This window comes from Podarcis raffonei, chromosome 10, assembly GCF_027172205.1.
Source record: "Podarcis raffonei isolate rPodRaf1 chromosome 10, rPodRaf1.pri, whole genome shotgun sequence".
Taxonomy (NCBI): Eukaryota; Metazoa; Chordata; class Lepidosauria; order Squamata; family Lacertidae; genus Podarcis; species Podarcis raffonei.
In genome coordinates, this window is record NC_070611.1 from 67,722,855 (window position 1) to 67,748,532 (window position 25,678).

General features: G+C 44.9%; 2 protein-coding genes across 5 annotated transcripts in view; one reads left to right on the forward strand and one right to left on the reverse strand.

Moving 5' to 3' along the window:
* The first annotated feature begins 164 nt into the window (after window positions 1-164).
* KIN (Kin17 DNA and RNA binding protein) lies at window positions 165-19,901 on the forward strand. Its single transcript, XM_053406819.1, has 14 exons — window positions 165-345; window positions 2,348-2,442; window positions 3,305-3,348; window positions 3,448-3,570; window positions 5,251-5,432; window positions 6,170-6,218; window positions 6,350-6,407; window positions 7,384-7,516; window positions 11,383-11,433; window positions 12,871-12,939; window positions 14,622-14,721; window positions 17,184-17,284; window positions 18,429-18,520; window positions 19,535-19,901. Exons 1-13 carry the CDS (start codon window positions 232-234, stop codon window positions 18,489-18,491), a joined length of 1,182 nt encoding a protein of 393 aa, XP_053262794.1. The 5' UTR covers window positions 165-231; the 3' UTR covers window positions 18,492-18,520; window positions 19,535-19,901.
* A 456-nt stretch (window positions 19,902-20,357) lies between these two features.
* ITIH2 (inter-alpha-trypsin inhibitor heavy chain 2) overlaps window positions 20,358-25,678 on the reverse strand; it is a 40,322-nt gene continuing 35,001 nt past the window's right edge. For all 4 annotated transcript variants that reach the window (XM_053406813.1, XM_053406814.1, XM_053406812.1 and 1 more), the window contains 5 exons: window positions 24,770-24,883; window positions 24,413-24,611; window positions 22,836-23,008; window positions 21,575-21,686; window positions 20,358-20,900 (listed from right to left, as the gene is read on the reverse strand). In XM_053406813.1, coding sequence (XP_053262788.1) covers window positions 20,753-20,900; window positions 21,575-21,686; window positions 22,836-23,008; window positions 24,413-24,611; window positions 24,770-24,883 — 746 coding nt within the window. In that variant the 3' untranslated portion in view covers window positions 20,358-20,752. The remainder of the gene's footprint in view (window positions 20,901-21,574; window positions 21,687-22,835; window positions 23,009-24,412; window positions 24,612-24,769; window positions 24,884-25,678) is intronic.

The following is a 25,678-nucleotide window of genomic DNA, read 5'->3' on the forward strand; positions in this document are numbered from 1 at the left end:
AGTGTTGGCGTCCTTCTTGCTGCAGCCGCGCCCTTATTTCCAAATTTGGAATCGGAAGTCAGCGTCTGTCTACCCCTCTACACTTTCGGTCGTCCCCGTTCTATGCGCATGAGGGTTGGTTATATTCGTCACTTCCGCTTCCGGCCCTTCCTAAGGAAGGAAAGAAGACGGAAGCGGCTCTGGATTGTTGTTTGCTTGCTGCCCTGTCGCTCCGCCGCCGCCGTCGCCGCCATGGGGAAGACGGACTTCCTGAGCCCCAAGGCCATCGCCAACCGCATCAAGTCGAAGGGGCTGCAGAAGCTGCGCTGGTACTGCCAGATGTGCCAGAAGCAGTGCCGGGATGAGGTGAGAGAGGAAGGTTTTTGTTGTCTGGAAGGGTGCCCAGTAGAGCCTCCAGAGCCAGGCGCAGCATATCTGTTTCGTGTTTTATCACCACTGCCATCATCATCATCATCATCATCATCATCATTATTTTATCTTATTTATCTTATTTACCACCCTTTGCCAAATACCCCAGGGCGGTTCACAACAGAAAAAAAAGAAAATACAAAGCGAGAATGCAAGACACAGTGGTACCTCGGGTTACAGACGCTTCAGGTTACAGACTCCGCTAACCCAGAAATAGTACCTCGGATTAAGAACTTTGCTTCAGGATGAGAACAGAAATCGTGGAGCGGCAGCAGGAGGCCCCATCAGCTCAAGTGGTACTTCGGGTTAAAAACAGTTTCAGGTTAAGAATGGACCTCTGGAACGAATTAAGTACGTAACCAGAGGTACCACTGTACATAACAAAAGCAAAAACGAAAACAAAGCATTAATATCCCCGTTGTTGTTTAGACGTTTGGTCGTGTCCGACTCTTCGTGACCCCCTGGACCAGAGCACGCCAGGCACTCCTGTCTTCCACTGCCTCCTGCAGTTTGGTCAAACTCATGCTAGTATCTTCGAGAACACTGCCCAACCATCTCATCCTCTGTCGTCCCCTTCTCCTTGTGCCCTCCATCTTTCCCAACATCAGGGTCTTTTCCAGAGAGTCTTCTCTTCTCATGAGGTGGCCAAAGTATTGGAGCCTCAGCTTCAGGATCTGTCCTTCCAGTGAGCACTCAGGGCTGATTTTCTTAAGAATGGATCGGTTTGCTCTTCTTGCAGTCCATGGGACTCTCAAGAGTCTCTTCCAGCACCAGAATTCAAAAGCATCCATTCTTCAGCGATCAGCCTTCTTTATGGTCCAGCTCTCACATCCATGCATCACTACTGGGGTAACCATAGCTTTAACTATACGGACCTTTATCGACAAGGTGATGTCTCAACTTTTGAAGATGTTATTATTATTATTTTCTTTGACGCCCTTTGCCCGAATATCCCAGGGCGTTTCACAACAGAAAAAAAGAAAATACAAAACGAGAACGCAAAATACATAACAAAAGCAGACACGAAAACGAAGCATTCATATCCCCACCCACCCACAAACATTTGAAAAGCTGCAGACAGGCGAAGCTTCGCAGGTATGTTGCCCCTGCACATGGGGGCTCTGTTTGACATTAATGGCTCATCACCTTTGCAAGAAAGGACTCTTGTGTATCTTCTGGAGTTGTTCTCAAGTAATATATCCTTTGGAAATCCACTCAGGTTAAATATCTCTGATAATTTAGGATACCGTGCACCCTTGGAACTTATAACATTACGGCCTTTGGCTAATTAAATAACCTACGGCCTTTTAAACTGTATCTGTGAAGGCAGAGGTTATTGTTTTTGTTACTATAGTGTGTATTTTTGTGTCTTACATTGTAAACTACCCTGTGATATTTGGATGAAGAGCAGTATAGACCTTTAATAAATATGCTATAATAATGACATCCTGTGAACCGCCCTGAGACCCCCAAGTTTAGGGTGGTATATAAATTCAATTACAGTGGTACCTCAGGTTACATACGCTTCAGGTTACATATGCTTCAGGTTACAGACTCTGCTAACCCAGAAATAGTGCTTCAGGTTAAGAACTTTGCTTCAGGATGAGAACAGAAATCGTGCTCCGGCGGCGCGGCAGCAGCAGGAGGCCTCATTAGCTAAAGTGGTGCTTCAGGTTAAGAACAGTTTCAGGTTAAGTACGGACCTCTGGAACGAATTAAGTACTTAACCCGAGGTACCACTGTACTGTAGTAGTAGTAATAACAACATAAAATATTTGTGTCTGGGTACATAAGCCGTAAGCAACGTCCTTCCGGAAAATGATCAAGGAAAAAGCTTCACACACTTTGCATTTCTATCTAAAGTTTTATTGTGGGGTTTTTTAATGCGGGTTGCTTGTCATCTCTTGAGTACAACCATCTTATTACATTTCTCTCCTAGAATGGCTTTAAATGTCATTGCATGTCAGAATCTCACCAGCGACAGCTGCTGCTGGCATCTGAAGATCCTCAGCAATTCATGGATTATTTTTCAGAGTGAGTTTGGCCAATATATTGGTACTGTTTTTACTGCTGTTTGCTAATTATTGTTATATATTATAATCATACAAAGGCATATCATGGAATTCAGTGCGATACTAGGGAAATCATTTGGTCTGTGCATGTTTTTCAGCTTGCCTCACAAAATAATTTCCCACCTTTACTTTTCCTGCATGGTGTTCTCTCGTTCTGCATTTTTTTGTAGATTTGACCTGTATCCATAATCTTTTAAAACACTTTATAGAAAAAGAAAAATCTCTTAGATACCAGGACAAAAAACAATTAAGCAAGCAGCACAACCTTTTCAGTGTGGTGATTTGCACATACAAAGAACTTTCAATATGTGGATGGTTGTTGAGTGAAACTGGAGCATAGTGGAGGCTTCCCCCATGGGGAATTGATCTACCATTATGTGATTGGGACCAAGTAATCTTCCTGTTCATGTGCCAGAATTTCAGTATAATGAAGAGATCAAAGTCGCATCCTGCCTCTTGCCTAGGAAGAGTTCTGTGGTGTAGTGGTTAAGAGCGGTAGTCTTGTAATCTGGGGAACCGGGTTCGCTTCCCCGCTCCTCCACATGCAGCTGCTGGGTGACCTTGGGCCAGTCACACTTCTTTGAAGTCTCTCAGCCCCACTCACCTCACAGAGTGTTTGTTGTGGGGGAGGAAGGGAAAGGAGAATGTTAGCTGCTTTGAGACTCCTGAAGGGGAGTGAAAGGCAGGATATCAAATCCAAACTCTTCTTCTTCTCTTCTTACTCAGAAGCTAGCATACTTGCACACAAATGGAAGCAGTTATCTTCATATCTGATTTTGGTCAGACATACATTTGCTGCAATTGTCCCTTTTATATTTCCCTAGGGAATTCCGGAATGATTTCTTAGAACTTCTCAGAAGAAGATTTGGTAAATCACTTGGCTGGAACAGAACCACATTTCTTAAAATTCAGAATGCTTTCTATCTAACTTCAGACTTGTTATTAAGAGCCTTTTTTTCCCTTCTAGGAACAAAGAGGGTCCACAATAATATAGTATATAATGAATATATTAGTCACCGTGAACACATCCATATGAATGCTACCCAGTGGGAAACTCTGACGGATTTTACCAAGTGGCTCGGGAGAGAAGGTAATTCTGTCTTCTGTTTGTGAATGGATGGCTTCCAAAAAGGAAACCAAGAAACATCTAGGAATTCTGGTGTTGAAAATGTCTGAGAGCATTATCTTGCTGTTGCGAATTATTCTATCTTTCATTCAGTTGTTCCAAATTCATCTAATCCAAAGCGACAGTGTCATATAATGGATAGTTGGGCACAGGCTTAATCTTTCTTTTTTTTAAAAAAGCAGCAACAAGTTACTAGTACTTAATGATTGTGACAGTATGTTTGAAAGTAATGGCCTAGCCATTACGATGGGTCTCAAGCCCTCAATGTGTTAAGGTTTTCCCCCACCTGCAAATACAGTGGTACCTCTACTTACATTCACCTCCGGATACGTATCCTTTGGGATATGTACACGGCAAACCCAGAAGTATTATTCTGGGTTTCGCTGCACACGCATGCGCAGAAGCGCTCTATCACCGCACGCGCAGAAGCAGTCCCTCCGGTTGCAGAAACCTCAGGATCCGACCGGAGCTCCGGAACGGATCCCGTCCACAACCAGAAGTACCACTGTACAGGCTCTAGTGGATTGAACAGATGAGACCAATAGTGGGTCCAGCAGTCAAGAAGGCGGTTTCTGCACATGTTGTAGAAGGAAGTGAGGGGCAGATGGGGTTCATCAACCTGGGAAAGTAGCCCATCTAGGAGCAGGAAAACACTGATCCTAAACCTCAACTGCGTTGTGAAATATCTTCAAGAGAAGTAAACTCTACACAAATTTGGAGCAGAGTCCCTAAGACGGTTGGATGGTGCCTTGTATGCCTCCTTCTGGCAACTCCTGCAGCCAAGGTGGTGCCAAATGTCTTGCTCTGCTTTCCTTTGGACTACATCAGCAAGGCTGAGAGGGGGGTCTTGTCGTCTGGGCAACTCAGGACCTCCAGACACACTGCCCAGGCTTGTGCCCTGGGGAGGTCACTTCGGTGCTGCTAACACAGTGGTTTGACTTCACACGGTTTGACCCTCTCTAGACAGGTGGATTCATAACCCTTGAAGGTTGGGCAGTGCTAGCTTGGGATGATGGGAACTGTAGTCCAAAACTCCTGGAGGGTACCATGTTGGGGAAGTCTGGTCCATACACTTGTAATCATCTTACAGTGCAGATGGCCAGGTGTGGGAGAAGAGGGAATTGATTTGCAGCTGAAAGAAGGGTTATGGGCCCTCTCTTGGGTTTGTAACTGGGAAGAGATTTGAAGTGGAGGTTTTTGGCTTATTCCCTTATTTCCCCAATACAGTGGTACCTCAGGTTACATACACTTCAGGTTACAGACTTCGCTAACCCAGAAATAGTACCTCGGGTTAAATAACTTTGCTTCAGGATGAGAACAGAAATGTGCTCCAGAGGCGCAGCGGCAGCAAGAGGCCCCGTTAGCTAAAGTGGTGCTTCAGGTTAAGAACAGTTTCAGGTTAAGAACGGACCTCCGGAACGAATTAAGTACTTAAACTGAGGTACCACTGTACAGTACCCCAGTTCTCTTTAATACAGCGACAGAGATCTGATAGCTTGTCATGCCACAGCATCAACCTGTGACTAATTTTGTATTGACTGAAAAAGAGCGCGGAGGACACCCAAATCTCAATTCCTGGACTTACATTGCCGTTTCTTGTTTCTGAACGACCATAACCATTCTCTTGCTTTGTGTGTTCTTAAGGCTTCTGCAAAGTGGACGAAACTCCCAAAGGCTGGTACATCCAATACATCGACCGAGACCCCGAGACGATCCGTAGGCAGCAAGAGCAGGAGAAGAAAAAGAAACAGGACCTGGATGATGAAGAGAAAACAGCCCGATTCATTGAAGAACAAGTCCGGAGAGGCTTGGAGGGGAAAGAGCAGGTCTGCAAAGGTCTTTTCCATCAGATTCGAAGTGCAAAAGTCTTTGGGTGTAACTAGAATGCCCAAGGAGGCTGGTGCAGAAGGGGCGGAGCTAGTTTGCTAGCTTCCTAGCATAGATGGGTCTTCTTGTTTACCAGTAAGCAGCAGGAGTTGGCATGGTGCAAACATTTCAGCAGGGGCACCAGCTTGGCCCTATCCGTGCATTTGCAGCACATCGACCTGCCTGCTGCTTTGCCTCCCTCTCTCTTGGTAAGCAACAGTGACCCAGCTGCTGGGAGGGGAAGTCAGCCACAAGGCCAGTGAGCTGCAGACACACTGATAGAGCAAATCTAGTGCTCTTGATGGTGCCTTTGCACCTTGCTGACCTGCCCGCCACCTCCCTGCTCCCCTTCCTGATAAGCAACAGCGACCCACCTGCTGGGAAGCTAGCATAGTTGCTCTGCTCCACTGGCAAGTGGTTCCTGCGTTGGTGGCAACATTCACCACCATCCCTGTCTTCCTTTCCTTGATTCCCAGTGCGTCCCTGACCTGTGACTTTCCCAGCTGCAGATCTTGCCACTTTCATCTGCCCAAAAGCCGCCTGTTCTCTAAAAGGGCTCCACTTGGTTCATAGAGTCTTCCTTAACTTCCCTCCTTCATCTTCGGTCACTGTTAAGTTTAAACTCCCAGAACTGCTCTGGCTCGTGTTTGTCAGTGGTGTGCTCAAGCCCTGAAGTTGCTCTGTTTTCCTCTCACAGGGAGAACCGGTCTACACAGAACTGAACCGAGAAAACGAGGAGGAGAAAGGTAAATGGATATGGAACCCTGTGATCTCCCCAGGCAAGGCTTTTGCGGGAACCAATTGGCAAGCCTGAGACTGAACTCATTGTCTGGAGAGCATGAACTAAGAGGGAACGTCTTTTTTCCCTTTATTTCAGTGGTGTTTAATTTGTGCAAAGGAGCAAGCACTTCAACAGCGTCTCATTCCAAAGCCAGGTCAGTGTCTTTACAGTCTGCATTTTTTGTTTCTCATCTGCCCTTATTCGCACTGTGAATATTTTGCCAGTCGACAAGTTTGTTCCACCGGGTGCCCCCCATTACCTGACTTTTCTGCCTCTCCCTTCACACCTCAGAGAAAGGAGAACAACCTTGGGGATTGTACTCCAAGCCTGGGAGTTGCTTACTGGCATGGCTTCTGCTTTCCTTTGAAAAATCTGGAACAGGTGTCAGCCTTCAGCATTGCACAGAACACGGGTCAGCGTTGGAGGGGTGGAATTTCAAGACACCTCCTTTCCATCTCCCCGACTCTTTCCATAATTTCATTTCATGTCCCTATGGGCTCTTAACACCCTCCTACCTAAACGCAGTTGCACCAACAGCAACCTTCGTTTTCTGATCCTTGACCAGAAATAGAAGGGGTGGTTTGAAAACACAGGGAGAAATTCAACATTGTGCTCTTGCGCTCATTCAGCCCTGTTGTGCCAGCAAAAGCCCTTGTATTGCCTTCTACTGCTACGCCTGCTGAATCCAAGCCATAGAATTGTATCCAGTGCTAGCCATACTCAGGATAGTCCAATTGAAATTAATGGGGAATACCTAACATAGGCTCATTGATACCAGTAGTTCTGAGTAGAATTCCATTGAATTCAACCCTTATTCACTTGGGAACGGAATAAACCCAGCATGATAGGCAGAGGTACAGAGCAGCATTTAATGTCCGAGCACAGGACTTGAGTTTCTTAGTGGCAGTGGGATTGGCACTCTGCTGGGCCAATCAAACTGCTTCTTGGAGAGGGGGGTGGGCCCTTGCAGCCCCTGTTAAGTGTTATGTTTCTCTGAGAAAGCTTGCAGTCTAAGGCTGCAGGCCTAGCCCCACTTACCTGAGAGTAAGCCCTGTTGAATTCACTAGGACTTAGCTTCTGAGTAGACAGGGGTTAGGTTTGCATTGTTCGTCTGTGTTCTCTTTTTTCAGTGTGCTTGGATCCAGTGCATTGAAGGAGGCAGGAGCAGCCCCCACAGTGAAGCGGAAAGAAATGCCTCAGAATTCAGAGCAGTCGAAAGAGAAGAAGAAGAAGAAGAAAACAGCCCTCGACGAGATCATGGAGGTGCAGTGAGATGAAATTTGCAGAATTAAGTTGCAAATGTGAAAGGAAAAAAAAAGGGAACAAAGCATGGAGATCTGCAAGAAATATAAAGCAGCCATGCGGGGTTAAGATTTCCATCTGAATAGCTTGAAAAAGTAAGAGGTTTACACTTCACACTAATCCGTATCATGGCTTAGCACCAACCTGTGAATTTCTAGAAAGGAGATTACAGCTGCTTTGCATTTTGCTACTGCATTTTGTTGAGCTATGGTTTGGTGCATCGTTCAAATTTGGGCTTCTGGTTTCGCCCTCTTGGGCAAACCACAACACGTAAACGTTAGGGCGGACCTAGATGGCAGCCCATGGTTGTTCTGGAGAGAGCTAACCAGGAGGAGCAAAGCAATCCCCATCTCCTCTCCCAGAGCCCGTTAATTCACGCTTCTCACTATAAGAATCCCCCTTTCTCAAAAACAACAGCTCTTTTTGCACCTTGAGTAAAATGTGATAGGGCCACCGGGGGCATTGCTGTCTGGGAAAGTGTATGGAAAATATATTCCAGACTATAGTTTTTTTTAAAAGTTCAGATTCTCATGGTTGAAATGTTGAGGGGTGGGTTGGGGGAAGCATATCCCTACCAAGTGGGGTGTGGTCACATGTTGTTGGTGATAATCCTACCCCTCTGGAAGTCATAAAATTCATTCTTTGGGGACTGGGTAATGCCCCTGTGATTCTGGACAAATCGAAACAACAGAGCATGTGCTTCTCCAGTGCCTATATTATAGAGAAATTTGTATTAGCCTCATCTCCCCACTACTCCATAAGTACCCAGGGCTCATAGGACAATTCTATATTCCCCTGCTGTTGTAGCAACCCTGCTACAACATATAATGTTACCAGGTTCTGCATAGCAGCACTCAAAATTCGTCGGTGATGGACTTCCGGGTTGGCGCCATCGTCTAATGGCGGATTCCCTCCGAGCTCCGGAGGGAATCTGCTCAACAGGGGTCGGGTTCTGCTGCGGCGGCGACGCGGGGACCCTTAGAAACCACAGGCTTTGAAGCCTGTGGACCTGGTGACTCAGCGGGCACCATTTGCGCCCCCCCGACCCGCAAAGGAGCCTTTTTAAAGGCTCTGGAACGGGGGATGGAGAGTGGCGTGGTGCTGAGAGTTCAATTGCTTCCCCTGCTGAGTGAAGCCGCATGCCATGGATGGAGAGCGCTAACTTCTTCCTTTGAACATTTGGATCAAAAGTAACGACCCGTGAGTAACACGGTAATTGGATTTAAAAGGGAAATTTATTTCTGGGAATTCGGCACGATCGGGCAAGGTGTTTAAAAGGAAGTCAGCCTACCCGCCTTGTAAACATCGTAAAGCAAGGATTTTATTACTAAGGTTGTGAGAATACCTTTCTTTTTGTGGAAAAAAGCAATTAACTTTATATTGGGCCAATTTAAGTGACTGCGCTGGAGGATAAGAGCTAACATTGAGAACGGAATTCACCCCTCCCCCAAAACCCGGGAGCGATCGGGGAGAGAGCCTGCGGAAGAGGTTTATAGATTTTGACAGCTGTCAAATTAGCTGTCAAAGTTGGGGGGGGAAAGGAGAACTTTGTCTCTGCTGTCTTTGCTGGTTACATTTGATACAATTTGGTAACAAATTGTTAAAAATAAAGAAGAAAAGGTTAACTATTGGAAGACATTAAGTAACTAGAATCCCTCTAGAGGGGGTTCAGGACATTACAAAAATGGCTGTAAGTGGAAAAATACTGGCTGAATTGGAAAAGACCTTCCTTCTCTTGGGAAAACTACAGGAGCAGACAAATGTTTTGACTGTGAATGTAATAACAATGAAGGGAACAGTAAATAAAGTTGCTGAGCCTGGAAAGGATATGATTCAAGCTCCTGCAGATGAACAGGGAAGTGTTGTTGCTGATCCAAAAATCCTTACAGCCAAACAGGAGAAGGAATCTGAGTCATTTGAGGAGGAGTTTAAAGAGGAACATGAGAAAGAAGGAGGCGCTATGATGCTGCAGACGACTAAAGAGAGCCAGAGGCCTGTGAAGCTGGATATAAAGGAAAATAAGAACATGACGATGAAAATCTGGTTGGAAGTGAAGAATGGAAATTGGAGAGATCTCCTCTTATGGGGATCTGAAGACATATGGAATATAAATATGGCCAATGCAGAATTTGGAGCCTTTGGGACATTTGGACTTATGAGAAGTAAGAAACAAGATTTTGGCTCCATTGTTAAATATGGAGGTCTGGCTGGAAGAAATATGGACCTTATTGGAACAGAGCCTCTTCGAGATTCGGAATTTAAAATAAAGGACTATCAAGAAAACCGGCAGAGAGAAATTGAGAGAGGGTTAAGTGCCTCGGATGTGAGATCGCCAGGCTGATTTTGGATGGACTGATGGACTTTGGTTGGGGATCGAAACCGGGAAAGGGGGTGGTAGGGCTTCGGGAATCCAAAGGGTGTATAAATATATTCTGTTTTAATTAAGTTGGTTTTGCCACTAACATAAAAATGGGGATTTTGGGGAGGGATTTGGGGCCGACCTTAGCAAAAGATTGTTAAGAATAAGTGTTGGTGTATAAAGACTGAGATTTTTAAGTTAAAATAGGTTAATTAAATTGATGGGGGGAATTTAGGAAAAGTATTTTAAGAATAAGTTTTGAAATATAAAGATTGAGGTTTAGAAGTTAAAATTGATTAAGCAAATGGAATTAGAGGAAACAAGGTAAAGTGGGGGGACAAAAATTGCTGAACTAAAAATTGGAATTGGAATACAAGAAGGGCAGGTGTGGGGAAGCCAAGGAAATTGGGTATGGAATGTAATTAAGGGAAACTTTTTCAACTGCTGTTTTTTCTTTTTCTTTTCTTTCTTCTTTCTTTTTTTTCTTCTCTGTTTTTCTTTTATACTTTTTTGAAAACTTTAATAAACATATTTTTTAAAAAAAATCACAATTCGTCGGTGATGACCTGTGCCACATACTGGATTTAATGAACGCTCATATCAGAGTGCTTTGTAAATTGATAGCCATAGCCTTTTATATACTAACCTTTTATGCTCTTCCACATCTGTTTAATGCTCTTAACCCTTCTTATAGATTCTTTTAGCTGCTTTTAGAGTCTTATAGGTTTTGTATATATACCTTCTGTTTTAATAATTTTAGCTTTCCAAAACGTTTTATGTAAGGGACGCGGGTGGTGCTCTGGGTTAAACCACAGAGCCTAGGGCTTGCCGATCAGAAGGTCGGCGGTTCGAATCCCCGCGATGGGGTGAGCTCCCGTTGCTCAGTCCCTGCTCCTGCCAACCTAGCAGTTCGGAAGCACTTCAAAGTGCAAGTAGATAAATAGGTACTGCTGTGGCAGGAAGGTAAACGCCGTTTCCATGCACTGCTCTGGTTCGCCAGAAGCGGCCTAGTCATGCTGGCCACATGACCCGGAAGCTGTACGCCAGCTCCCTCAGCCAGTAAAGCGAGATGAGCGCCACAACCCCAGAGTCGGCCACGACTGGACCTAATGGTCAGGGGTCCCTTTACCTTTACCTTATCCTTTACATATCAAAGTGCTTTGAAAATTGATAGCCGTAGCCTTTTATATACTAACCTGTTATGCTTTTCGACATGTGTTTAATGCTCGTAACCCTTCTTAAAGATTCTTTTAGCTGCTTTTAGAGTCCTACAGGTTTTGTACATATACCTTCTGTTTTAATAATTTTAGCTTTCCAAAACGTTTTACAGATTTTAAATGTTTGCAAGCCCCCCCCCCGCCACTTATGCTGATCTATGACCGTAATAAAGATGGAAGCAGCACCCTTTAAATATCATCCTTCTTTTGATCTTAAATTTGAACCAGTTGTGTGTCCTTTCCTCTCTTAGTTTGAGGAAGAGAAGAAGAAATCTTCCCGGACAGACCATTGGCTTCAGCCTGTAAGTATCCAAATGGGGACCTGGACCCTATCATTCAGCGTGCAAGCTGCATTTTCACTTTCAGGCTGGTTCCATCCAAACGATACTCCGAAATGGAATAGATGATTGATTTGCTCGCGTGCTGGTTTTGTGTCTGGACCAAACTGTGGAGTATTGAAAGGGTAGCACTTTAATCTGGGTTCAGAATGAATTTTTTTAAAGCCCACTTTCAAGCCCCATAACTGCACGATGCATTTAAAGTAGTATGATGCCACTTTAAATAGTCACGGCTTTCTTCAAAGAATGCTGGGAAGTGTAGTTCTTTGAGGGTGCTGGGAGTGCATTAGGAAAGGGTGGACAATGGGGCAAGGCCAGAGCAGCTGTGACCGCAGTCTGTGGCACAACGGTTAACCAAATAAACAGGGCCTCTGGGTTGCAGCCTAGGTCCTTCTGCAGTGCCTCAAAGGCAGCATCTGCTGAAATCCATGAGAAATGAAACGAGAGCAACCTACCTGAATATATTTTGTCCTTTTTAAATCTCTCCCCCCCCCCCCCAGAAACAGATGAATTTGTTTTAATTTGTAATTTGAACAAATGAGAAAAATTGCATGTGGTGGTAATATGAAGGGACTGAAGAATGCTTGTGTTTTTATTTATTTTTTGCATAATTTTTGTTAGGTTTTTCTATTTTACATTTTAGGATATTCATTTGAACAACCTTAAAATACCAATGACTTCCCTTCTCCTCCTTCCATGCTTCTATTTGCATGCTGTAGATCCCTGCATATTTTACATAAACTAAACCATTCAGTATTTCACTTTTAGGGACGCAGGTGGCGCTGTGGGTTAAACCACAGAGCCTAAGACTTGCCGATCAGAAGGTCGGCGGTTTGAATCCCTGCAACGGGGTGAGCTCCCATTGCTCAGTGCCTCCTCCTGCCAACCTAGCAGTTCGAAAGCACGTCAAGTGCAAGTAGATAAATAGGTACCGCTCCAGCGGGAAAGTAAACGGCGTTTCTGTGTGCTGCTCTGGTTCGCCAGAAGCTGCTTAGTCATGCTGGCCACATGACCTGGCCAGTAAAGTGAGATGAGCACCGCAACCCCAGAGTCAGCCATGACTGGACCTAATGGTCAGGGGTCCCTTTACCTTTATTCCACTTTTACATCCATCAAAACTTATTTAGACTGTTGAATTTATCTTAATGCTGCCAATGTTTTCAAATGTACACAATTTTAACCCATATATTCATTAAGCATTTTCCAATCTTCTTTAACAATTTCCCAATATTCTTGTTCTCTTATCCTATATGTTAAATCTGCAAGCTGCGCATATTCCGTCAGTTTAAGTTGCCATTCTTCTTTATTTGGGACCTCACTCGTTTTCCATTTTGGGGCTAAGGAAACACGGGCCGCGGTAGTGGCATACGTAAATAGCCTTTCCCTCTCTCTCTTCTCCAGGAAATTGTGGTCAAAATTATAACGAAGAAACTGGGTGAGAAATACCACAAAAAGAAGGCAGTTGTCAAGGTGAGCCCGCCGGCCTTTTATCTGTCAGCAAACATGTTTGTTATGGTTGGGGGGGGAGGAATTTGGCGTGGTTGAAGCAGCGGTGCTGCAGGGCTCAGGGTTTCCCCAGACACTGCTCTGCATCCCCAATGGGCTGCTGCAACTTTAGGCAGGGATGGGAACCTGTACCCACCCCCCCACCCCCCGCAATGTTGCTGCCATCATTCCTGGCCAGGCTGGGAGATGAAGTCCAATAGCCCTGGGTGTGCTGCAGGTTCTACATTCATGAATCAAGAGAGCCCTGGTAAAACCCGGCATTGGACCTGTGAGGGCCGGGTTCATATCCAGTGCCTTTGGGAAAGCCAGGCGCCATGGAAATTCAAGTGCCTTGGGAAAGTTGCACTGCTCAGTCCCAAGTTTCCCATCTGATATAATAATAATAATAATAATAATAATAATAATAATAATAATTAATAATAATATATTATTTATACCCGCCCATCTGGCTGGGCTTCCCCAGCCACTCTGGGCGGCTTCCAAAAAAATATTAAAATACTGTAATACATCAAACATTAAAAGCTCCCCTAAACAGTGGGCACTTGTGTTGCGAAGGTGATCCGTGCAGGATGCACGTTCGCAACCTGCAGCGTTTGCAACCCGCGTCTGCGCACGCGCGGGTTGCAATTCGGCGCTTCTGCGCATGCACAAAGCGCGATTTAGTGCTTCTGCGCATTCGCAATCGCTGAAACCCGGAAGTAATCCATTCCGGTACTTACGGGTTTCGGTGGTCCGCAACCTGAAAAAATGCAACCTGAAGCAGCTGTAACCCGAGGTACATTGGAGATCCACCGTTCCATTCACCCACCTCACCCTGGCAAGTGTTTCATTGCCTCTAGAGCAGGCATGTCCAAAGTCCGGCCTGGGGACCATTTGCAGCAATGGAGAGGAAAGTGCTTTTAAGGAGGGGGGGGGAGGGACACACACACACTTCCTTTAACATTTATTTGCTAGTCAAACCTCATCAAGAGGTTTGTGCCAACTTGGTGTTATGTTCCTGTTCATATTTTTTGAACTTAAAAGTTGACAGACAACCTTTATTACCAATAATATGTAATGTACTTTACAATGTTCCTGACATATATTTCAGCTTCCTGGATTTTTTTCCACCTGGCCTTCAGATACGAAAGGCAGAGTGATTTAACACCTGTTTAGATTTGTCATCCATGTGACGAAATGAAAATTATGCCGTTTGCAATAAACTTGGCATGAAATAGTTAATTTGCATTTAATTTAATTTGCATTTAATTTCAATGGTTCGAAGAACGTCAGGCAAAATGTTCGGCCCTCACGCACGTTCACTTCATCAAATCTGGCCCTCTTTGAAAAACGTTTGGACACCCCTGCTCTAGAGAAGGGGCCTTTTCTGCACTGGCTCCTCCCAGAGAGGCTCGCTTGGCGCCATCACTACATGTCTTTAGGTGCCCGGTGGAAGCAATCCTCTTTACCCAGGCCTTTAGCCATTAAATAATCTATAGGCCATTATATTTGTGTGAGGGGACTGTTATGATTATTTTATTATTAAGCTGTGTATTATGTTTTTACTATTATGCTGTGTAAATTATGTTCTACACTGCCCTGGGATCTTTGGATAAAGGATGGTATATAAATTGAAATGATGATGATGATGTGCATTAATATTATAGGAAGTAATTGACAAATACACAGCAGTTGTCAAGGTGATTGACTCTGGGGATAAATTGAAGCTTGACCAAACACATCTGGAGACGGTGATCCCAGCACCAGGTAAGCTGTCTTGCCTGACCAATAAGAGAAGACTTTGCTGGATCAGGCCCATCTAGTACCAACCAGATGCTTATGGGAAGCCTTGAAAGCAGGATCTGAGCACAGTTTGTTTTTTTAAAAATAATATTTTATTAAGTTTAACAATAGAGAAATAGAACAATAAAAACACAGTGAAAATATAAAACACCACAATACATAAAATACTAACATTCAACAAGAGAAAAAAAGAACAATCAACACACAAAAAATAAAATAAGAAAAACACAAATCACTCTTTTCTAATTATTCAACTTCAATTAACTTATTTTCCTGACTTCCTCACGCCTCCCTTTTTTATATCCCTTTTTAACAATTAGTTCAGCAAATTGATATCCTAGTACTTTGTCCTTATATATTTTACCTCCCAAATTTATAATTTCAAATTTTTATCTCTTATTACTAGAACCCCTTCATTTATTTCAATGTCATCAGCATTCATACATTTTACAATGCTTCTGTAAATAAATTTTAAATTTCCTCCAATCTTCTTCCACCAACTCTTCTCCCTGGTCTCGGATTCTGCCAGTCATCTCAGCCACTGAGCACAGTTTTTGCCTCCCAGGCTGCCTCTGGCCCAGGAGATAGAGCCTGGCCAGAATGCCTAGTGGCCACCAACTTGAGATTTCCATTTCCTATCCCCTACACCAGGCTTCCTCAACCTCGGCCCTCCAGATGTTTTTGGCCCACAACTCCCATGATCCCTAGCTAGCAGGTCCAGTGGTCAGGGATGATGGGAATTGTAGTCTCAACATATCTGGAGGGCCCAGGTTGAGGAAGCCTGCTCTAGACTCTTTCATGTCTTTAGGCGTTTAAACTTTCAAACACTCATTATCGTCTCAGGCTTCTAGGAAACAAAAAACTGAGGTACAGCCCAATGGTCTATGTTGCTCAAGTCTTGGCTTCAGGGCCCCAATCACTAAGAAAACTGATGGTGGTTTTGTAGCTGCTAAGCATCACATGCCTAATTTTGCTTGCTGCTGCTTTCTGTTGAATCCAACCACTCTGAAGCCCAGGTGGAGTGATACTAGATGGAAGGTTAGGCTATCAGTTAACCCTTAATTTAAAATTGTAGCAGAGGGGGGAGCTCTGTTTATGAAGTCATTTGACAGACTTTCATAGGCTAGACTCTTATTTCAGAACACCAATTTCCAGTTCCAAATGCAACAGTGGCCCAGTTCACACGACAGAATTATTGATTTAATTATTACTTTAATAAAGAATAATACTATGGAGGTCATTATTTTTGCTTGTTATAGTACCTGTTGTGTTTTTATATTGTAAACTGCCCTGTGATCTTCCAATGAAGGGCAGTATAGAGATTTAATAAGTAATAAATAATAATAAATAGTTTAATAGTTCATCCTTGGTGATTGTGGCTGCCGGTAGCCTTGCAAAGATCTGACCCGCTTGCTTTTGACAACCGAAAGCCATGTAATCAGAACCTGAAATATCTCTTCATTTTTTATTTTAAAAAATCTAGTCCTCACAATTTCTTGGCAAATACTTAAAAAACTGTATTTATGGAAGACAATCTTACTCGACTATGAGTGATCGCCAGAGAAGAAGGTTGTTTATTTGTGATTGGCTGTCGTGGACTTTGTTTTCATGTGTGAGTGGGGTGGGTGGGTGCTTTTGAATCAGGTTAGCCATATTGATTCATATGCTGTTGGTGGATTCTTGTCGTTGTCTTGTTCGGCTGTGGATGTGATAAAGGGGAGCCATACCGGGCTGAAGGCGTCTTCTTCCATTTGTCCCTGTGTCAGTTTCAATTTATTGGTTAGTTTTTCTAATAAGGCTGTTTCCCATACTAGTTGGTACCATTGGTCCATGTTTAGGTAAAGGTAAAGGGACCCCTGACCATTAGGTCCAGTCGTGGCTGACTCTGGGGTTGCGGCACTCATCTCGCTTTATTGGCCAAGGGAGCCGGCGTACAGCTTCCGGGTCATGTGGCCAGTATGACTAAGCCGCTTCTGGCGAACCAGAGCAGCGCATGGAAACGCCGTTTACCTTCCCGCCGGAGCGGTACCTATTTATCTACTTGCACTTTGACATGCTTTGGAACTGCTAGGTTGGCAGGAGCAGGGACTGAGCAACGGGAGCTCACCCCATCTCAGGGATTTGAACCGCCGACCTTCTGATCGGCACATCCTAGGCTTTGCGGTTTAACCCACAGCACCACCCGCATCCCTGGTCCATGTTTCCTGCTGATCAAATCCCACCTTCTCAACCTCTCCAATGCCAGAAGGCAGCAATGAAATTGGGAGATGGAGCTCTGTGAGCTCAGGCGACAGAATAATGTTTTGCATGCAGAAGAATCCAGTTACTAACCCCAGTGTCTGTGCATTCAGAAAAGACAGCGTTAAGTTAGGCTGACCCAGGGTTTCACTCGATCTAAAGCAGATTCACACGTGTTCATGTTTCAGGCAAAAAGGTGCTGGTTCTAAACGGGGGCTATAGAGGAAATGAAGCTACCTTAGAGAGCATCCATGAGAAAAAGTTTTCGGCAACGATACTCATTGAAACTGTAAGTATCTTTTCACCCCTGCTGTCTCATGGCGTGCTGTTTGGAACTTTAACAAGGCAGTCTTGTGCTTACTCAGAAGTAAGCCCCACTGTGTCCAGAGGGTCTTACTCCCAAGTAAATATTGTACAGGACTGCTGCCGAAGCCTCATTTTGGGTATTTTGGCACCATAAATGAAACATTAAAATATTCCCCAACCCAAAATGCACCCCCCTTAGAATAGAGCTCTTGATCAATCTTCTCACTAATCCTGCATAACGCTTTGCCAAGTCCCAGCGTAACCTGTGCGTTTTTCCAAAGCTTGGCAAACTCCTAACATTTCAGCTTCTATTTACTGCTAACGTCGTTTTAAGATTTCTGTGTCATCAGTACTGTTTGCCTAATGGACGAAAGAATCTCTCTCCTTGCCTGTTTTTCTATCCTAATTTTCCTTTTCTGGTCACTTTAGTTTCGTGAGCTTTCCTCTTGAGTAAACAGTGTAGTTTGGCAGGGAGAGAGAGAGTATGAAAAGACCTCTGCTGGCTCGAGCCAAATTCCCATCTAGCCTAGCATCCTATTCAGCATCATTAGCAGCCGATCGCAAGGGTGGTATACTAACAGCCTTATCCGGCATTGTTTTTTCTGATCCACTTTTAAAGCCACCCAGGTCTGTGACCATCACCAAATTTTTTGGGAGAAAATTCCATAGTCAAACATAGCCTTTGGCCAGGGCACAGCCTGACTCCCTCCTTTGGCAATCCTCACAGAACGTCTAGCCCATTAATTTGATTGGAATTAATTTTATAATGAAATGATTTTAGAATGTTTTATCATTTTGCTGTTGTTAGCCGCTCTGAGCCTGGCTTCGGCTGGGGAGGGCAGGATATAAATAAAAATTTTTATTATTATTATTATTATTATTATTTATTATAGTTCAGCTATCTGCTGCATGGAGAAGTATTTCTTCTTCTTTGCCCTGAATCTCCCACTATTCGCCTTCACTTTCTCTATACCATGCAGAATTTCATATCCTTCTCTCATTTCCCCCCTTTCTCATCTTTTATCTTCAAATTAGGAAGCCCCAAATGTCATAACATTTCCACATAAGCAAGTCTCTCTAGCAACTGCCTGACTGAAGGTTTCCTTTTGCCTGACTTCCCTTCCCAGGGACCTCTGAAAGGACGTAAAGTTGAAGGCATCCCCTATGAAGACATTTCCAAGTTGGCCTGAGATGATTGGAAGAGCAGACGGACTGGGAGGTACCCTACCTAAGGATTCCGTGATGCACTCAACTCCACTGTGTCGGAGTTTTACAACTTGTATTTAAAAAAAACCCAGAATTTTATTATATTTTTATGTAATGAACCGATGATTTTTTGTGCCTAAAATCCCTTACATATCAAAATTCTGCAACAGTGTAGTATTTAATTTCAAATTGTCCAGTGCGTTTGATGCGAAGCAGTCATTCTGTTAAGCCAGCTCAGTTTGTGGCTAAGCCCAAACCCCATTTCATCCTCCCAGCTAAGGGCGGTCTAGGAAAGAGGCAATTTTCGGTGCTGGCTCAGTCCTCACTTCAGTTTTTGTCATGTTCCCCCATCACCGCCCTAATGTGATTAACGAAAGTACACTTGGAGGAATCCGCTCCCAGGCAAGCCTGTGTTAGTCAGGTTATGGCAAAGAATACCCCATGGGAGAGTCTGCCTAGGAACCAAGGACAGTGGTACCTCGGTTTACGAACTTAATCTGTTCCTGAAGTCTGTTCTTAAACCAAATCCCTTCTTAAACGGAGGCATGCTTTCCCTAATGAGACCTCCTGCTAGCAGTGCCCTTCCACTGTTCGGCTTCCGTTTGTAGACTGAGGTAAAGTTCACAAACCGGAACACTACAGTGGTACCTCTGGTTGGGGTCCGTTCCGGAGGCCCATTCGCAACATGAAAAGAGTGCAACCTGCAGCAGCGCGTCTGCACATGCACGGTTTGCGATTTGCTGCTTCTGCGCATGCGCATGATGTCATTTTGTGCATCTGCCTGAGCGGCGAAACCCGGAAGTAACCTTTCACGTACTTCCGGGTTGCCGCGGGACGTAACGTGAAAGAACATAACATGAAGCGGACGTAACATGGGGTATGACTGTACTTCTGGTTTTGAGGAGTTCGTAAACTGAATAGTTCATAAACAGGGCTGTTCGTAAACTGAGGTAGCACTGTAGTTAAACACACGGGGTCCATGATTTTCGCCATTTCATGAGCTTTTACCTGATTTCCTTTTCTACAGCCCCTCCTCCTGCTGCAACATTGGCTCCTAAGCGGTCTCTCAGTTAGCTGTTTGGAGGTCTTGAGGAGTAGCTGGGGGAAATCCTCGAAAGCTCCCCCAGAAGGGGCACCCCATAGCCGTTTGGATCCTCTCGTCTGAACCCCAACCCCATCCTTGGATGAAATGGGTGGTGTAACACCGGTGATACAGACGTTTATTTTTGGGAAATAGGGAATACGGCAGACTATCTCCACACTGTTTTCTGCATCTAGCCCTCCACCCTCCCTTCAAAATGCTCTTCCGTCAGTAGTTTTGTAAAAAATGTATAATGACTTGTACAGTGGCTTTTTTTTATTGCTGTTTAAAAATAAAGGAGAATATTTGACAGTGTGTCCTTTTTCCACAACGCATTCACAACGATGGGACCTCCTCGAGTTAAGAATATATATTTCCGCCTCAGCAGACGGTGTGAAATAATTGGGAGGTTTTCTTTCCAATAAGCAGCTGGGCAAGCCTAAATTTAATTTCAGAAAGAGGACTTGTCTTTACTCCCCACTAATTCAGTCCCCAAACTGCTCAGCATCCATAAGCCCTCCTAAAGCAAATGTTGCCCTGAGATGCTATTTGTGTACGTGTGTCAGGTGTGGGAAATGGGACACAGACACAGTTCAGAAACCTATCTGGGGACCTCTGTAAGTGTGGTACTCTCAGCAGGGAAACATACCTGTAGTGATTTAATGGATGTTTTAGTTTAGATTTGCAGCTAATACTGTGTGACTTCTGTCCCAGCTGCAGTGGTGGAAGCCCTGGAGGCTTTGCCAAAGAAATGAAACAGACGACATCATCCCCAAAAGGAAGATTTTTATTCTCTTTGAAAAATATATTTTTCCTACCAAGATGACTAATCTTCATATGTATATGATGGCCATATCTTACTTGGCCTTATTTTCAAACTCCACAATGCATGCCAGTTGCTTTTCTGCTTCTCCACGACACCCAGAAAGGTTATGGGGAGGGCCCTAGATATGAGCAGAGAGATGTTTGCTGTCTTTAGCGGCGAGAAGGTTTCATTGTGCTGGGGTGGGCAGTGCGGGATCTGCAGGCTGCATCTAGCCTGCCAGGGCTTTTCACCTGGAAAGACAGGTTCACAAGCAAATCGCCAGCGGGGTGGGTGGAGAAGAGCCTTGGCCAATCAGATGCTGGCCATCTCCTGCCTCTGCTTTAGGCCCGCTCACCCTTTCAAGGATGCTTCGGATAGCTGTATAAAGTGGGGACGAGGTAATCTGTGTAGTGACCGTCGAGAAAGCCCTTCCCACTGTTGTGCACGAACCAGCAACGGACAGCAGTCCCAAACACACGGTCCAGGCGGTAGTCTTTCTGCACACCTCTGTAGGAAAAGCAAAATCAAATAAATAAAACCACTGGCATGCAACAAAGCTGAATGGAAGAATAGTCTTCTCATCTCCCTCACTAATCTGCAGTTGCCAGGATGCTATTTGTTAGGGGGAAACGGTTTCAGAACCGTTTCAGGGTTTCAAAAAAGAGGAACCTTTCTTCACCTGTGGTGGGGCTGCCCAAGTCTGGCGGCTGGTTTGTCAATGAATGACCAAAATACTCAAAACGTCCCAATCTAACTTCACAACAGCTTTGTTTACTAAATCTATGGGACAATCAGTTGAAAAGTGTCAGCTCTCATGAACTCTTGACATGGGTGCTGGTGGCTGGCAGAACCTCCATTCCCCGAAATGGAAAACCTTGCAGGATTTGGAACTTTTGATTCAGTATAAAAATATGTGGAGTTCAGCTGAAAAAAGAACTCGTAAACTACGTGTTTCCCAAAGCTTGGGAGGACCCTGAAGAAAACCTGCCGTGTGGTTGGATTTTATATTGTACACAACTCACAGCTTTCCTCCTCACTACAGTGTGAAATTTTGCCCCATCCTGTTCCACAATAAACCATGAACAAAGAGATTCACTGTAAGCAAAACTACATCTTTACATCCCATTCTGAGCATCTCTGAGGTTGAGAGGCTTTGGTTTCAGCTAACTCAAGTGGTTTACCTGGTGACAGTGAGTTTGTGGCCTTTCACTTCCATGGTAGCATCAGCTTTCCCCGGATCTTGTCCAGGCCGCTCATTATAGATGTGCACGTCTGGCTCTAGCATGAACTGCCCTGGGGGAGGAGAATCACCACTTGACATTAGGCAGTCCTGGGGGGCTGTGTGTGCCCCCAAGTGCATTTGTAGACTTGGAAACACTCGTTAAAGAGGATTACCCCTTGCACAACTATAACCCCCAAATATTAGGAGGCAGGAGTCATAACGGTTGCAGATCTAGCATAGCCATTGTTTCCCCAATCTGTTTTACATTGAAAATGATGTGGGATCGGGGACCTGTTGTAAATGTAGCCAATTTAACCCCGTGTGCCATATACACTTACCACAGGTTGGAAGGGCCATGGCTCAGTGGCTGGATTTACGTGTAAGCTAAACAAGCTATAGCTTAGGGCCACACTCTCTTGGGGGGCCCCCAAAAAATTAAAGGGAAAAAAACCCCTGGATGTACATTTCCAAAATATAAGATAAAAAACAAATAAAATAAAACCTACATACAGCAACAGTGTTGTGTTGTGTAGGCTCCTATGACGTAAGTCATGGACCCCACCTGCTAGCCTGCTCCCTAAAATATCACTGGTTTGCTCATTTCTATATATAGGATTCATACATTCTGCATGGACTGGTTGCGTGGCAACATGTGCAAATGGCTTTAGATACCTATGAAGTATCTATGAGGTATTAGATACCTATGTTTTTGAATTATAGTGCTGGAGGAGACTTTCGAGAGTCCCATGGACTGCAAGAAGATTGAACCTCTCCATTCTGAAGGAAATCAGCCCTGAGTGCTCACTGGAAGGCCAGATCCTGAAGCTGAGGCTCCAATACTTTGGCCACCTCATGAGAAGAGAAGACTCCCTGGAAAAGACCCTGATGTTGGGAAAGATGGAGGGCACAAGGAGAAGGGGACGACAGAGGACAAGATGGTTGGACGGTGTTCTCGAAGCTACCAGCATGAGTTTGACCAAACTGCGGGAGGCAGTGGAAGACAGAAGTGCCTGGCGTGCTCTGGTCCATGGGGTCACAAAGAGTCAGAAACGACTAAACGACTAAACCACAACAAAGGGGAACCACCATCTTTAACTTCCACCCACCCTGGTTTTGAGCATTTCCTCTTTTCCCTAAAGCTCATCGCTTTCTCAAGGACCCATGTATATACAGCAACAAGCAGCACTGAACCCTGCTCCCTGCCTCCAAGGAGACTTTACCGATCAGGCCGTGCACACTGGAGGAGAAGTTGCTTGCAGGAGGGACGTAGATTCCCAGGAAGTCAACATTGACTGGGTGCTTCTTCCATACACGGTGAAGCACGACCACAAAGGACAAGTCCCCATCCACCGTGATATTGACTTTGTTGTCGCTCTTCACAGAGACCAGCACTCTAGGAGAAACGGCAAGTAGATGCATGAGTAGTGTGTTCTGAGTCCTCTACTCAGAAACGCATTTGGCTGGGCTTTGGTCGTCTCATTGTGAACCAAACAGAATCTAGCTGTCGTGTCCAGTAAACCTGTCAAACGCTGTCTTGGTTGCAACATGGCATCATCATCCAAAGAGCAGCCGCAGCCATATGGTGTAGAGCAGGCATCCCCAAACTCAGCCCTCCGGATGTTTTGGGACTACAACTCCCATCATCTCTAGCTAACAGGACCAGTGGTCAGCGATGATGGGAATTGTAGTCCCAAAACATCTGGAGGGCCGAGTTTGGGGGTGCCTGGTGTAGAGCAGGGATAGCCCATGCAGTGCACTCCATATCTTTTGACAGACTACAACTCCCATCATTCCCGGCTGTGATGGCTGAGGCTGATGGGAATTGTAGTCCAACAACATCTGGAGGATTGCATGTTGACTACCCTCGGTGAAGTGGCTAGAGTAGTGAACTTAAACAGCTATGAGGAGTATGGGACTTTCAGTCTTGGCAACTGATTTTCATGCAATAAGAGCACCAGGAATGAGGTGCTCTGCTCATTAGGCCTGACACTCAACCAAGTCTGTGTCTTTGCTGATAAAGAGTTAATTCCAACTTTGAGCTGTGTGATTACAAACCAGCACACACCTTATATTATAATAATAATAATAATAATAATAATAATAATAATAATAATAATTTATTATTTATACCCCGCCCATCTGGCTGAGTTTCTCTAGCCACTCTGGGCGGCTTCCAATCGAGTGTTAAAAACAATACAGAATTAAATATTAAAAATTTCCCTAAACAGGGCTGCCTTCAGATGTCTTTTAAAGAGAAGATAGCTGCTTATTTCCTTCACATCTGAAGGGAGGGCGTTCCACAGGGCAGGTGCCACTACCGAGAAGGCCCTCTGTCTGGTTCCCTGTAACCTCACTTCTCGCAATGAGGGAACCACCAGAAGGCCCTCGGCGCTGGATCTCAGTGTCCGGGCTGAACGATGGGGGTGGAGACGCTCCTTCAGGTATAGAGGGCCGAGGCCGTTTAGGTCTTTAAAGGTCAGCACCAACACTTTGAATTGTGCTCAGAAACCTACTGGGAGCCAATGCAGATCTGTATTGTGGCATTGCTGATTTGGGGGGCTCACAAAGTGCCATGCAAGTCTCTTTCCCTGCCCCACACCTGAGGCTGTTTATGACACCACCAGGTGTAGGGCAGGTGGGTGTGGGTTGGAATGCAAATACTCCAATTAAATTTCAGGAACACACAGAGGCAAGCTGAAGATCACTGCTGGGGCACACAGCGTACAATAACTCTCCCCCACATAAGGAGATCAACAAGCCTAGGGAAGCCCTGATGCTCATCCAATTTTCCTATTACCTCCTTCGAATGAGGCTTCCTAAATTGGACCAGGAGAGGGATGTGGTGGAGGAGCCATCCTTCAAGCTGATGCCCTCGGAGCTGACTTCAATCTTCAAGCCTTTCTTTTCGAAATTGAACCCGATCTTGCCAAAGTAGGTGTGCAGCTTGTTGTTCAAGGGCTTCTTGGCCCCAACCAGCTGCCCATTGACAGCAATCCCTATGAAAGAGAAAGAGAAGGGAAGCAGTGTTGGCGTTTCTGCAGACGGACTGGCCTTTTTTTGGTCTCTTACCATTTCAACCCCCTGAAATCCTGTGTTTCTATGACTGTTTCCAAATGCGCAAAATAGCTGCAGAATGGCACTTTTTCTCCCTTACCGGACTTGGCATCTGAAATTAAGTTCAGGATCGCTCCGGGTTCGGAATCTATATTGAAGCAGATGTTCTTATGCTGCCTCGGCAGGTTGATGATGAAGTGGGGATCGTTGTCGACTGCAGAAGGAAACAAATGGTGTATGATCGATGCACGGGTGAGTACCAAAAGTATTTGCTAAGTAAAAAAATCTTCCATTGCTTATGCAATAGAATGTAAATTAATAATAATAATAATAATAATAATAATAATAATAATAATTTGTACCCCTGCCACTCTGGGCAGCTCACAATTTGCACTGAGGTCCTTCCTAAAGCTGTCAATCATCTGCAAAGAAGTTCCTAATCCGATGGTCCCAAACCTTTTTTGGGCCACCTAAACCTTGGTTCCATGAACTCAAATGCAGCGCCCCCTACCTTGTAAAAAGCCTTATCTAGAATAGCAGAAGCCACAGTAATAAGACAACAATGAAAGAGCCAGTATGGTGTAGTGGTTAAGAGCGGTGCACTCGTAATCTGGTGAACTGGGTTCGCTTCCCCGCTCCTCCACATGCAGCTGCTGGGTGACCTTGGGCTAGTCACACTTCTCTGAAGTCTCTCAGCCCCACTCACCTCACAGAGTGTTTGTTGTGGGGGAGGAAGGGAAAGGAGAACGTTAGCCGCTTTGAGACTCCTTTGGGAAGTGATAAAGCGGGATATCAAATCCAAACAAGGCCCAAAACAGTAACAATCAATTGGCCATTCATTCAAAATCCAGTTAAAGCTATTTAGTTTAATTAAGTCAACGAAACTGATGAACTTGATTCAGTGATGCCACCTTCGTAAAGTCTGTTAGTCATGTGCAGAGTTCCCTGCCACCCTTCTTGCCTCTTGGCACCTCCCGCCCCACCTCCACCTCTGTAACTGTGTTGACCC

Coding starts and splice junctions, on each gene's coding strand:
- KIN (XM_053406819.1), top strand. CDS start 232: ATGGGGAAGACGGACTTCCTGAGCCCCAAGGCCATCGCCAACCGCATC. Junction 346..2,347: donor AGAAGCAGTGCCGGGATGAG/GTGAGAGAGGAA, acceptor TTTCTCTCCTAG/AATGGCTTTAAATGTCATTG. Junction 2,443..3,304: donor TTCATGGATTATTTTTCAGA/GTGAGTTTGGCC, acceptor ATATTTCCCTAG/GGAATTCCGGAATGATTTCT.